This window comes from Carcharodon carcharias, chromosome 7, assembly GCF_017639515.1.
Source record: "Carcharodon carcharias isolate sCarCar2 chromosome 7, sCarCar2.pri, whole genome shotgun sequence".
NCBI classification, from domain to species: Eukaryota; Metazoa; Chordata; class Chondrichthyes; order Lamniformes; family Lamnidae; genus Carcharodon; species Carcharodon carcharias.
The window spans coordinates 132,582,545-132,597,894 of NC_054473.1; the positions used below are offsets into that span (position 1 = coordinate 132,582,545).

The 15,350-nt window shown below is 39.1% G+C and overlaps 1 protein-coding gene across 4 annotated transcripts in view; it reads right to left on the reverse strand.

The window, feature by feature from the left end:
- The window catches only part of nfatc3a (nuclear factor of activated T cells 3a), a 158,841-nt gene extending 143,832 nt beyond the window's left edge, over window positions 1–15,009 (reverse strand). For 3 of the 4 annotated variants that reach the window (XM_041191395.1, XM_041191398.1, XM_041191396.1), the window contains exons 1-2: window positions 14,712–15,009; window positions 1,906–3,016 (exon numbers count right to left, since the gene is read on the reverse strand). In XM_041191395.1, the coding sequence (XP_041047329.1) occupies window positions 1,906–3,016; window positions 14,712–14,799 (1,199 nt within the window). In that variant the 5' untranslated portion in view covers window positions 14,800–15,009. Of the gene's footprint in view, window positions 1–1,905; window positions 3,017–13,518; window positions 13,602–14,711 lie in introns of all 4 variants that reach the window. The other variant, XM_041191397.1, reaches the window with a different exon arrangement.
- Between the last annotated feature and the right edge of the window lie 341 nt (window positions 15,010–15,350).

Below are 15,350 nucleotides of genomic sequence, written 5' to 3' on the forward strand. Positions count from 1 at the left end.
ACTAGATTGGTGATCTTGCTTCCTGGTCTTCGCCCAGAACTGGGGTAAAGGACTTCATGGCGGATCTCCACTGTGTCCAGTAGGCGTCCGAGGGAGGCGTTGCTAAATTTAGAGCAGCATGTTTCCTCCCTTTGGCAGCCATGATTTTGCAGCAGCTTACGATCCCTTAGAGAGTGCTAACTCTGTGCAGGGGCACACTTTAAATCTGGCACCCAGATTACCAAAGGCCTGAGCTAATGGCGGGGCAGGCGAATCAGTGGCCAGTGATCCAGCGTGTTTCCTGGGAATGCATTACCAATGAGGCAGGACGCACCATGAACAGAATGATACGATTTTTCTCCCGCCTGCTATTGCACTTTGTGCAAATCTGGGACAATTCCACCTTATGTCTCTAGCTGTAAAGCCTGGGATGCCTTGTACCTTATTAAAAGCTTTCTCAACCTGCCCTACCACCTTAAATGATTTTGCACATATATTGCCTAGCCCCTCTGCTCTGGCATTGCCTTTAGAATTGTACCCTCCTCATTCTTCCTACCAAAATGCATAATTTCACACTTCGCTGCATTAAATTTCATCTACAATGTGTCTGCCCAATCCACCAGCCTGTCTATGTTCCCATGGAGTCTATCACAGTTCCTCCTCACAGTTCACAACATTTCCAAATTTTGTGCCATCTACAAATGTTGAAATTGTGCCCCATCCAAAAAAAGGTTAATACAAGTCAAGAAAAGTCATGGTCTCAATGCCAACTCCTGGAGAACCAGTTCTAAAGATCATGCAACAATAACTTGCATTTATATAGCACCTTTAGTATAGTAAAACATCCCAAGGTGCATCACAGGAGCATAAACAGACAAAATTTGATACCGAGCTGCAAAACAGTTATTGGGACAGGAAGGAAGCTAGGATCATGAATAAGCCATTCGAGCATCTTTAGCCATTCAACTGGATCATGGCTAATCTGTTCCATAACCCTTAATATCCTTGCCTAACAAAATAAAAAGCAATATTAGTTTGGAAATTTTCAATTGACCTAACTAACCTTTAGGAGAGTTCCAGATTTCCAGAAGCTTAGTCTAAGAAATAGCTTTTTCAAGGTTTTAAAGAGAGGTGGAGAGGAAGTGAGGTTTGAGGAGGAAACTCTAGCGTTTTGGACTAGGAAGCTGAGAGCACAGCTACTAATGGTGGAATAAAGGAACTCTAGGATGTAAAAAAGTGCAGTTTAGCAGAAACAGAGAGTTCTCAGAGAGTTGTAGAGCTGGAGGTGGTTACAGAGAAATGGAGGGTTGAATCCATGGAAGAATTTGAACACAACAGTGAGAACTTTAAACATGAGGTGTTGCTGGACCGGAAGAAAATGCAGGGCAGTAAGTGCAGGGATGATGGGAAAATGGGGTGGTGAGCGATCGGATACAGGCAACAGGTTTTTGGACAGCTTCAATCTTGCAGAGGGTCAGCAATGGATTGTCAAATATAGGCCAGTTATTCCTCCATCTTAAGTAACATGGGTAAGGGCTACTACTGTTTGGAGTTATACATTAAATACTCTTTAGTACAAAAGAATCTGCCCTATGTACAATAATTTCATTTAAAATAAGGGCCATGCAACAAGAACCATCCTCATTTTGAATTGTGTATGACTATTGTAGCTAATTTACTTATTTTATGATATGCCCTAAGGCACGTACTATTTCCATGCCAAATATATTTATTTGTTTGAAATTCTTCTACCTGAAGCAAGTCCTTGAATTAGACTTTAGCAATCTTAATATGTATAACAAAGCAAGAATGCACTACTAATGGTACAACTGGAGGTCCTTAGCTCAATAGAATTTTCATTTTTATTTCCTTTTACTTTTAGAAAAATATCCTAAAGGTATCACTCTAAAACAAGTGCTGACTTACCGAAAAATTGGTGTATGGCCACCAGGTTTTGGTTTGTTCCAAGTGAAATGTGAGGGAACAGAAAGAAACTGTTCACTTGACAAATCTTTCTTTAAAGGATGTGGAGAGCCACAAAGATCATCGACTGGAGATTCAACTGAAGGTGACAAACTTCCCTGATCTTCTGAAGTCAAATCTATTTTTCCTGACACTGTAACAGCCTGGTCCTGAGAAGTCTTCCTTGATTTTAAAGGGATGTCAGTCTCTGGGGGACAACACTGAAAAGGTATGAGCCCAGGACTTAGACTTGAGGCACCTTGAAGAGCAGAATTACCAAGCCATGTATCCTCTGTGACACTTCCTCTTGGGGAATGACCTGGAGATGGTGTTGGTGAATGATGGGGTGAAAGTGAACCAGCATAACAGATCTCCGCACTTGAATGTCGCCGCTTTCCCCAAGGAGAAGTGGGCCTAGAAGATGGCCTTGAAGTTGGGCGAGGGCTGAGCCAGTTTTCATCAGTAACACTAGCTCTGGGTGAATGGCAGGGTGATTGTCTAGGCGATAGCGATTGTGCAAATGAGTAATTTGGCTGCCATGTCTCATCTGCTGGGCAACATCTAGGTGACCCACTAGGAGAACCAAGTGTAAACCGAGCAGCTGCTTCATTCAATTCAGAGTCTACATCATCATATATATGAGAGAAAGATTCACATGAAGAAGCATCCGAAAACCAGCTCCTGGAAGAAATGCTGCTAGCAGGACTTGGGCTTAGTGATGCATCCCTGTAATAAGCAGGGTCAAGAGGAAGATATAGATGGTCCCTGGACGGTCTTTCCATATAGTCATTATCTGTGCCATTTGCATGCACTTCTTCATTAGGCCCTATTCCTTGCTGACAACTGGGAGAAATAGAGGTGATTTGAATACTCGGGCATTCAAATGCTTTTGGAGCACCTACAGGATTATATTTAGACTCATGGATATTAGAGGTCTGCAGCCGATGTGGTGATGAAAACGTTGTAGGATGTGTCTGTGTTTCATGGTGATGTACACCTATTGGTTGGATTGTGCTTGATTGAAGGTGGCCTTCATTAAAGATGTAAAATGATGCAGAATCATCTGGCTCTGTATCTGAAAGAAAAACAAAACAAATAAGCTATACCTTTCATTTACCACGTGTTCCTTGTGGCTTTCATTATGTTACACAAGATCTGTTGACTTAACTAATATAAAGTGAAAGTGCACAACCCTTCTCTTTACTTTTTTGCTTCTATGACATAAAAATGTATATTGAATATATCAGGTTGTTTCAGAAAGAAGTGCATGTAACTAGCACATTTATGTTCAGTTGAGCCAATTATCCTAATTTATCCATGATCAAATTTACAAATTTATTTTCTGTTGATTTCTGCAAATCTCTTCTGCAAGCACTGATCATTGAATGGGTGAGATGTAGAATTAAACTTCAGGAGCAGGAAAAATTCTCAGCTATCTTAATTCTTCCATGCCATGATCCATAATATAATGTTATATCAATATCAATTTAGCTCAAGTTATTTTCACTCGTGAGTCAAGCTGTAGATTCAAGTCCACTCTCGGGCTTAAACACATAATGCAGGCTAACATTTCTGTGCAGTACTAAAAATAAAAGAGCAAAATTATCAGAGGTGCTATCCTTCAGGTGAGACATTTAACTGAGACTCCATGCAACTATCCATGTGATGCAGGTAGGAATTTTAAAAATCCCATGGTACTATTTAAGAGGATCAGAGAGTTATTGGTATGTAGATGGAATCATTGCAGTTCATTGGACTTTGTTGTTCATAATATGGCTCCCATTACATTTACTGATAAAACAGCAACTGTACTTATGTAATTTTATCTAATTCACTATATGTGAAATGTTTGGGACATTTGAGGATGTAAGGTCCTAAAAATTCTCTAAGGATGTGAAATGCTCTGTAAAAAGTACAAACATCAGAAGCTTCCCTTAAAAAAAGTTACATCTTTACACGTAGCACTGTGTTGCTAAGAGGCCACAGTAGCATTCAGTCAAGGTGGTTATACAAATAAAACATAATAAATACAAGATGGTATTGGTACTATAACTCATTGTGACGTACCGATGCTCAACCTGAGATTCACTAAACTGAAGTCTTCATAAGAAAAAACATCTGAAAAGAAGTTGATCAAGGAGTACACATATTGTACACCTGCAACTTAGGTCTGTATTTACCCAAATATGTTTCCACATGCATGCCAAGAACAACTATTAACATTTTCATGGAATTCATAAAACCCTTAGAATTATGTAAAATTAAGCTATTGCTTATTATAAATTTTAGCCCAATGGTTGCCCCAAAGCTAGATGTTTATGTATCAAAATACTGCACATGTGCAGAAAACCTTCACAGCAGCTTTCATCTAATCAAGTATATTTTACAATTTTCACCCGACAGCACCCAATTTAAACAATTTACTCCAAACTGCTATCAAAATGCATTCCAGTTTTGAAACAACAAACAGCACTCTCAGCCTGTGCAGAGGTGTAAAAGAAAGAGCAACAAATCGGTCATCTGTCATCATTATGCATCCTGAGCGATTTTCGGAAAACCAGGCAATATGTTGTTAATTGTCTGTACACCCCCACAGATAAAAATTGTACAAAATATAACAGCAGAAGGTAGCAGCTAACTAGTACTAACAGGTGATGGAAATATTGCACTGGGGCAATAATTTATAACTTTGAAAGCACTTTAGGCAGTACTGTCCATTAAATGTCAAATGCCAGCTCAACTGACTCACTACGTTAACAGACTGTATTATACAAAGATTTTCAAGTAATAGTCAATCTGTCTACATATAGATAACAAAATTGTATTATTGCTTGTCCAAATGCATTTAAAAATGCATATAGTTCTCTCTGGAATTTCTAAATTGGTACCAATCCAGGAGAATTTTCATTTGTCAACTTAGTTATAAATTCTACTAAATACTATATTTAATAACACAAACAAAAAAATTCTAAAGGCCATCACAGCCTTTGCAAATTTAGGAAAATAAGTAAGCTCACAATAATAATCTTTATATTTAATAAAATAAAACAAAGTTTATAATAACTGATCATTTTGTTCCAGGATTTATGAGTTTCCAGGATTTATGAGTTAACAGCAAATCACTAAAGGAAGCTGTTTACATTTTGCGTATATTTCTCATAGCTTTAGATCGACACAAACACCCATATTTTTCACTCAGTCCAAGTTCTCAGGAGTTCCATCAACTTGTAGGATTCACATCTAGGGGCAAATGAAACTTCTACAAAATTAACGTGTAGTTTTATGCAAGAGATGATTCTTGGAAGATAACTAATAGCATGTCTTTATTTTTTTTACAGAATAGGGAATATTTTGTTGATCAAGGTAAAGGATGTCAGAGCTATAGAGTGAAATACTTTTTCAATTTCTGTCACAAGTTATCAAACATTTTCAGATCAGACTATAACACAGCAAGCTGCACAGTAAATCTTTCTCTATTTAAATCCTAATTTTTTGCCTTAGTCCCAAACTCAGAAGAATGAATGCCTCATACTGAAATTTCCAATTTCCATACTGGCAATCCTTGCAATTGAATTATTGTCAATTTAATGCAATATCCACAAGGGATTGGGTTCAGACTATCAAAATTCATTAACACAGAACTGTTACAAACAATAACAAAGGAAACTTTCATCTACTAAATCAAAACTGTATTCAAACCCTTATTTTTCTGATGGGGCTAACTAAAGTTACCAATTAGAACAATAATGTAGAAAATGAAATTATGGTGAATGTATTTGATAGGCAAAAGTGAACTATGAGCAGTTAGTGAAAGATAATCTTTTGCTAAAGTGGTCTTTCCTTTTCTTTATAAATATTCCTGTCCAAAGGGTTTAAAAGGAACTGGTTTCTATATTTTGTTAATTGCAGTTTGAAATATAAGGCAATTCCATCATCAAATGTGCTACATACATACTAAATCAGGTCATATCCAGGAATTAATGCAGTCTTCGTCACTATCTGATCCATTGAGAGTGATCACAGATAATTTGGACCCATGACCAATATAAACAGTGACACTAACAAGGGGCAACTGATTGGTCCAAAGACATGAGTGTTTCATATAAATTTACAATGTACATTAAACAATGACTGCTGATGACATCAAATGACTGCTGATGACATCAATGTGGGAACCAAACAGGGTAGTTCCTGAGCCCAAAAATACGATACAATTTATTAGCATCTGTCACAACAGTCTATAAAGACATGTTGATTTAACTGTGTGTTAGTTCAGCTCCCACATACAATCATAATTTAATTGAAGCAGGCTGACGTAATGGCTGCTGTTAATTCTGTTCTCTCACATTGTTGGGTTCAGCAACATCTGTAAAATGAGTTTCATCCAGCGATGTCACTACCCTTCACCACACTTGAAAGGTGAAAGAGAAAAGTTAACTTTTTAAAAAATAATTTTAATGGGGTCCCAATGGTGAGACACCCAAATTGCTAAAAGAAACCAAATTTCAAAAAAAGTACACAAACCTATTCTGGTCCGTTTTATTACAAATCATTTTGGTGAAATCTGAGTGCAGTGAAATGCAATGAGTAAGAAATGTGCATTAAAGATACCAATGTTATTATATAACCATAAAGCGTCCTATTGTGCTGATGATATTGTAAATCATTGATGATGTAAAGCAATGATTCATCTGCTGTAACAATGTGGATGTGTCTCCCTTTAAGACTAATTTATATTCAGCAAACACTGAGTGAGTTCATTCAAAGGTTAATTGATATTGAACAAGGAGATCAGAATCTGGTTTTGTTTGTAGAATTATCAGCTTGCAAACATTGTGACTCTAGTGCAGTGTTATTCACGGGACTAACAGGGAAACCAGATGCATCAAACAGCATTTTTGATTAGCAAATTAAAAAATAAGTAATAGGTACCGGTATTGGGCATATGATCTTAAAAATCATATGTAGTGTTTGCGTGTATTTGAGTTTGGTGATAAATGGGCTAGGGTAAGAGCAGAACATGCAAGAGTTTTGATCAATGTGTGCTTTACTTCCTCCATTATCAACTAAAATGGCATGAAACATGGGTGAAAACCTTATACTTCAATAACTTAGAAATACCAGCAAAATGATGTGGCGAGAGAGACTGTCAGTAAACTCAGGTAGACCAATAAGAATGGCCACAATAGGCCTGCAAAAGAAAGCAAGTCAACTAATAATATGCAGCACTAACAAGGCACGTCATGGCAAATACCAAGCAGCATCCAAACACGTTCTGGATGAAGAACAGGGATGGGTCTTTGGCATCTCAATGCAAAGAACACTGGATTGGGTAATCACTCTGATGAAGTCAAAGTGCCACTTGCAGCTGCTGGAGAAAAATCTAAAAGCTGCACTAAGATATGCTGTGTCTGATATATTTATATTAGAATTTTAAACATTGGTCAGAAAGGCTGCAAAGCTCTGCACTGAATAGTGCTGGATTTGTTAAACAGACATACACTTGAAATTGTGTGAGATGTTTTCTGTTAAGACTAGTACACATGGCTAAAACAGTGTCACTATACCTAATCAGGCAATTTCCATTGGTCAACGCTGCTCCAGTATTGTATGTTTCAGGGAGTTTTTCTGTACATTTCATATTACTGCCTTTACTTATACTTCTAAGAAAAATATGACAGCAATTTGCATTGAACAGTGTGTAAAATCTGAATTGTGACAGGACATTTTCATACAACATAAAGACAAAGGAAACAGGACAAAGTAGCCCACTTAATTGGCACCCTATTCAACCTCCAACGCTGGTGCCGTGGTAGCACTGTGTATTATATACAAGGGGCACTGTAGCAATTCACCAAAGCTCCTTCGACAGCATCTCCCAAACACACAACCTCTACCACCTCAAAGGACAAAGGCAGAAGATGCATGGGAATGTACCACCTACAAGTTCCCCTTTAAGCCACACAACATCCTGACTTGGAAATATAATCACCATTCCTTCACTGTCACTGGGTCAAAATCCAGGAACTCCCTTCCCAACATAAGTGTCGGTGTACCTGCACCAGATGAACTGCAGCAGTTCAAGACATCTCACCACCATGTTCTCAAGGACAATTAGGGATGAGCAATAAATGTTGGCCTATTCAACGATGCCCACAACCCATCAATGAGTAGAAAAATGTGTAGATCTGATGGAGCATGGTTCCAGCGCACTTAAAAGTGTCTAAAGCATGAAAACAGTGGTCATTTCTTATTTCACTTTGAGCTGGAAAGTTTAGTGTGTAAATCCCCTTCATCACAACAAATAACCTCTTATTGACCTCAGTTTAAGTTATGTAAGCATAGAACTGGGTTAGTTAGCTTTCCTTGTCACAGAGGGTAAACAACTTTTTGAACAAGTTGACAGCCTGGGCAGCGAGTGTGGGTTTCCTGCAAGTGTTCAAAAGAGAGCTGGATGAGTTCCTTAAATACCACTGCATGCAAACTGCAGGTCTGAGCGTGGTGCCTCCTAGTCACCGTGCTCTTCTGGACTAGGTTAGATTGCTTTTTGCGTTGGGGGGGTGTCAGAGAGGGTTTCCCAGAATTCCTTGACCTTACTTTGGCCAAGGAATTTTTTCCTCTCCAGAGAGATTACATGGCTGCTGATGGGTGGGGAGCAGTAGGCAGGGAGGGGGGGATCGCACAGGTATGGTGCTTATTTGCAACCTTATAGTATGCCATAAGCTCAATTGTTCATCTGTTTTCCTGCTCATTAGTTTTATATGCTCATATCAATAACAATTAAACTTGGGGCCTTAGAGAAACAGGACATGTTAAACAAATTTCAGATCAGCAGCAAAATAATACAATGTGTATTACAAGAAATAATGTTCATGGAGTTGTAAAATCAACTATCTGACTTATAAGATCATAAGAAATAGGGGTGGCACCAGGCCATTCGATCCATCAAGCCTGCTTCGCCATTCAGTAATATCATGGTTGATCTGATTGTGGCCTTACAACTCCACTTTCCTGCCTGTCCCCATACTGTTGATTCCCTTGTCAATCAAAACTCCTTTTAACTCGGCCTTGAATATATTCAATGACCCATCCTCCACTGCTCTCTGAAGAGAATTCAAAACACAAATGACACCCTGAGAAGAAATTCCTCTTCACCTCCCTCTTAAATGGAACATCCCTTATTTTTAAACTGTATGCCCTAGTTCTCGATTCCCCACGAGAGGAAACATCCTCTCAGTATCTACCCTGTCAAGCCCCCTCAGAATCTTTTATGTTTCAATTAGATCACTTCTTATTCTTCTAAATTCCAGTAAGTACAGGCTCAACGTACTCAACGTTTCCTCATAAGACAACCTTCTCTGACCTGGGTTTGGGGGGGGGGGGGGGTGTTTCTCACGTGTCGGTGTCGACTCGATGGGCCAAAAAGCCTCTTCTGCACTCTGTGATTCTGCTTCCAATGCAAGTAAGGAGACCAAAACTGTACACAGTACTCCAGGTGCGGTCTCACCAAAGCACTGTACAGTTGTAGCAAGACTTCCTTACTTTTATACCCCACCCCCCCTTGCAATAAAGGCCAACAATCCATTTGCCTTCCTAATTACTTGCTGTATCTGAAGGCTAACTTTTTGATTCATGTACAAGGACACCCAAATCCCCCTGAACCGCAGCATTCTGTCGTCTATTTAAATAATATTCTGTTTTTCTATTCTCCTTCAAAAGTGGACAATCTCATCTTTTTCCCACATTCTCCTCCATCTGCCAAATTTTTGCCCACTCACTTAACCTATCTAGATTCCTTGGGCAGACTCTTTGGATCCTCCTCACAACTTGCTTTCCTAACTATCTTTGTACCATCAGTGAGTCTGGTTATCTGGAAGTCAGTCCCTCCATCCAAGTCATGAATATAGATTGTAAACAGTTGAGCCTCCAGCACTGATCCCTGCAGCAATCCACTAGTTATGCCAACCTGAAAATGGCCCATATATCCCAACTCTCTGTTTCCTGTTAGTTTGCCAATCCTCTATCCCTGACTTACCATGAAAGATCTACGAGAAAAAAAACTATACCACCAATTCAGGCCATAATGATCAGGGAGGGGGCCACAAGCTTACATTTTCAAACATGTGCTTCCCAAAGAAGTTGCTTTGCTTTTGAGACCAATACTTTACTGTTTTCCTTAAATGTTCACAACCATCCACAGGAACTAAAGGGCAATTAGGGATGGGCAAAAAATGCTGGCCTTGCCAACAACACTCACATTCCGCGAACATTTTACAGCTCTAAGTTTGTGAAAATGTCTGTGGAATTCTCTTCCCCAGAGAACAGTGGAGGCGGAGTCATTAAACAGGCTGAGTTAGATAAATTCTTGATTGACAAGGGAATCAAAGGGTACAGGGGGTAGACAGGAAAGTGGAGTTGAGGCCACAATCAGATCAACCATGATATTGTCAAATGGCCAAATGGCTACTCCTGCTCCTAATTTGTAAGTTTGTTACGTATAAAAGAATTTAAAAATATATACTTTTAGGGCTTTATGCTGAAGATCATTTTGAACAGTGCTCTCTCTAACACTCTGTATATTAGTAAACCACAATTCAAATTCCTCACTCCTTCTCCCAAGGGAATGCAACAATTGAGCTCCCAACAACATAATATTGCACACTTCAGATTTGAAGCAATACCCTAACTCACACTCCACAAATGTTCAACCTTACATTGCACACTCAGCATAAATACTGCCTAGAAAATAAATTAATTATATAAAATAAATATTGGGAGTACAGTGCAATCTCAGTGTGCAGGTGACAAACCTCACTTTCATTTGAAACTTGTCAAGAGAAGATACAAGCTCTTTTTGCTATGCTCTATGATAGCTACAGTATTCCTTTTATAAGCTCAACAGTTAATCATTTTAATTGGGAACTCTCAATTTATAAAATGTCTTTTAAAAGCCAACATTTTCTGTCTTGTTTTGTTAAAATCCTATGACTGAGTTAAGGATAAACAATGTTAATTGTCAGGGTTAGAAATGGACAGGCGCAAGCCATTTCAGGAGTCGACTCAAAATGCTACGCTATAATCCTCACCTTCTTAAAAAAACAGCTAACCAACAGACACTAACAGCCAACAACATAAAACCCAGACATCAATTTAAGGGTAAATTATACTATCACAACATTCTCAAAATTTAGCAGCTCACAAGTGAAAGACCCTATCCAGCACTAAAACGTAATTTTCTTTTTCCAAAAGGATGCCTGACACGTGAACAGGATTACTTATGCATCCCAAGACTAAACCTCCTCAAAGTAAAATGCAAATATAAAGTCATTCACAAAATTGTGCATTGTGAAGAATCTCATATTAATTAGTAGGATATTTTCTGCAGTTTGTTGAACTGAGAACAGTTGTTTTTGTAAATACAGCTGTATATATCATTTGGCACAAAGGCAAATGACAGTTCAAACACTAGCTCCGTAATTCACAATAGTAAACAAATAACATGCTTACAATGAATAAATGTCACTCTGTGATAAAAGATGTGGCATTGTAATCAATGTCAACCAGGCAAAATAAAATGCAGTACACAGTACCCCAATAATAAACAAAATCACCACAAGCTAATAACCCTGACATGCAGCTGAAGCCATAGTTGATTAGCCCACTCAGAAAATACTCAAGCAACTCTACTGTCAACACAGCACTGATGCACTACTTCAAAATACCACTGCTATAATTAGTAGCCACCTACGCAAAGACTTACACAAGGCCGAAACATTCCTACTGATGAACACAGTTCCACTTTTATATCAAAACTTTGTGCTCATTGATAAAAATGAAAATATTTTACACAAACGGACAAGGAAACACAAAACTGAAGTGTGTTGTTCAGCTTTTGAATGAAGCCAAAATGAAGCCTTATTCACAATCCACCAAACGCACATGGCAGTAATCAATCAAGACTGAATGAATGCACATTTATCAGACCAATGTATCCTACACAAATTAAACCAAATAGGCCACCAAAAAACAGCATCACAATTTGCAAAATCCTAATCAACATTTTCTAAAGCCTAAATTCCATTTACAATTCTTGATGCCCACCTCAATTACTACCAAACAGAACAGAAACAGAGACCATCAATATACTATTTGCATAATATGTCCATATTTTAGTAGTAATTTTCAACCCTCCCAATCTCCACGTGTCTCAATTAAGATATAAAATGTCCAAGGAGGAATATCAGTCTTTTATGCTATTTGCCTCTGTGGTTCTGTTCGCGTTGGTATTATAAATGAGATGGGTATCTTAAGACTTTTCAACATGCTCCAACATATTTAATATGCTTCAACATATTCCCTCCACCTCCCAATTTTATAGTTCGTGAAGATTTCCTTAAAATGCTGTAATGTCTCATATTCACCTATAATGCAAAAGGGGTTTTTTGACTTATGTACCCCTATGCATTAATATTGCAAGACAGTTAAACACTTACTTAAAATGCAAGGTATGGTCAGTGACGTCTGCCATTTCCCACTTATTAAAAAATTACAATTTAGGCACACCGTCTCTCTTTCCTCTGTCCTTTTTTTGCATTAACATAAACACATGCATATAATGACTGAGCTATCAAAGTAGAGGTCTATCCTTCATGATTTTTGTCCGGTCCCATCAGCTTTATAAACGTTTGCATCTTCCACGCTTTTCTGCTGCATCTGAAATCTCTCAGTGATATCACACAACCAAAATTATTCCTTTAGGTATCCCATCCAATTCATGAGAGTACACAATTAATTTGAGTTGTGTGGATAATGTGTACATTAGGCCTGAAATAAAACAGATGAGTTTTTTTTAAATCTTCCTTTCTGAATTTTCCTTTCTCATTCTTGCTCTTCAGAGGTAATGGATATGGACAAATAAATAAAACAGCTTCAACTCCTCTGGCTTACAAAATCAGAAGGAAAGATTAAAAGCACAGTGGTGTATAGCTATTCAAAATAATATAATCTGTCCAACAGATTTGTCAAAGAAACTTAGTGATCTTTGGGAGGGAAAAAACCCAAGACAATTCTAAACTTGTGCTTTTAATACTAGAGTTACAAAGAGCAAGTTGATGTAATTACATTTCAGTAACTATATTCTGCATTACTAAGAATGAGCCATGTCACTGCACTACTATAGTTACTATTGCACTAAATTTAAACTACTGAAATACCACACATAGCTATCTGATCTCTACTCCATGGAAACAAATCTCCTGCTCATTATTTAGCAAAACATAGTACCCAGAACTTAAACTAGTTAATCTAAATAGTACAGAACGCTCCCTTCTTATAAACTCTTGTAACAAATATAATCATAGAAAGGAAAAAAACATAATACTAACAAGTACTTTTCAGAAGAAAACTATTGAACTTGGCTTAAAAGTTCCAAGAAGCTGTGAAAGCCAACAGAGTAACAGCACCTTCAATTTTAATCAAACCAAAATCATTAAAATTAATTCTTGAAACAATGTCAACAACTGATCCAGCTCAAACGATAAAAAAAACAAAAGTGCTAATTCAGAAATAGCTGCTCACCTGCTGATGTGGCACAAAGCATCGTGTATTTCGTAGTCCTGGCACTGGACAAAGTAAATCTGAAGTCTCAAAGAAACGTGCACCTACAAAGTTTAGAAACCGTGATAGTACTCTCACAGCAAAGTCAGTCTGATATTTAATTATAATTAACCAGCAGACCGATGAAATTACAGTCGTCCAATTACTCAGGCACTACAGTAACTCGCACTCCACTTTATTTTTCGAGTCTTGCACTGTCAATGTCCCTATCAAACCTGAAGACCACTTTAAAGACCAATGACGATGTTTGGAGAAAGCAAATAGGTGAATATATGACATCTGCCAACATTAGCGATCAGGTCGAGCAGCAGATTGCTTCTATGTTATAGGCTGCTGGAAATGGATCTACCTTTCTGATCACTTCCCTCGTCTTAAATTCCACTGTCATCTGAACTGCACATGGCGTGTCTAGGCAAATTTGATGACTTGGATGTTGGGCTAACTTCCAAGTCTACTTTAGTATATTCCCACGTCCCATGAGGACTCGCAGAGATACAACACCTTCCCTTATTTACGTTTTGCAGCGTGTAGTCTGGTAGGACAGCAAGCAAAAAATACACACAGAGATTAAAAAACGTTTGCCAAACCAGTTTTAAAACAAAGAAAAAAGAGCTAACGTGGGCAATACCTAGCTAAAAATTAGATTCTGCGGCAAGCTAAATTTACAAGCGACATATTCCCTAGTACTGTAATTCGTGCCAAACTGAAGATGTTGCAAGTGCATTACGGTATGATTCCCTTTCCCTAGAGAAAAATAATCAAAGCTGGAAGTTTAAAAAAAAGAGACGGCCAATGACCTCTACATAGAATCAATGTGTACAAAATACTAGCCCCCAGCAGAGCAAGACATAAACGGCACCCAGTTGTGCGTGTAAATAATACAATTTATCGACATGCATCTCAACCATATATCCTGTATGATCACAAGTCGGATGAGCACAAAAAAGGTGGATGTGAAACCTGCCCTTTTGCTTTTCGTATTTGTATTAAAATAACAATACAAGAATAATGCCCGAAATCTCAACATTTAAAATCTAGATTCAATAAAAACATTTTCTTTAAAAATCCTATTTAAAAAAACTAACATATTGCAACTTTTTTTTGTTTTAATCCCTCAATCTGGAAGCGCCCCCCTCTCCCCCCCTCATACAAACCTGCAGGGCCTAGTCCAGGCTGCGGACCGTCTTCACCAAATATCAGTCTAAAGTCAAATTCGTCATTGCCACTGTTTACAGTAGTCATCGGTTAGCAGTTTCCCTTTCCCCTACTTGTTTAATAAAGTTCATAACAAAAGTGGGGGGGGGGTCCCAGCTCACTCCGTCAACTTTTCCCGGGTTCTTTTATTTTTCTGCTCGCCTCTCAGTTGTCCCGTTCAGAAACAGTTAAACAGACCCCACACCCCGGCTCCTCGCTCCGCTGCCGCTGTGCCTCTCAAACTTTGCCGAGCCTCATCCCCGCGCCTGCTCGCTGACTCCATCGCCCCGCCCTCCTGAAACCTCGCTGACGGCAGCCATGGCCACACCCCCTCACCCTCCTTTCCCGCGCGGCCACACCCCCTCACCCTCCTCTCCCGCGCGGCCACGCCCCCTCACCCTTCTCTCCCGCGCGGCCACTCCCCCCTCCCCTCCTCTCCCGCGCGATCACACCCCCTCCACACCCTTGCGGCCACACCCTCCTCTCCCGCGCGGCCACAGGCCCCTCACGTTCCTCTGCTGCCCGGCCACACCCCCCTCACCCTCTCCCGCGTGGCCACACCCCCCTCACCTTCCTCTCCCGCACGGCTGAGCCCCCTC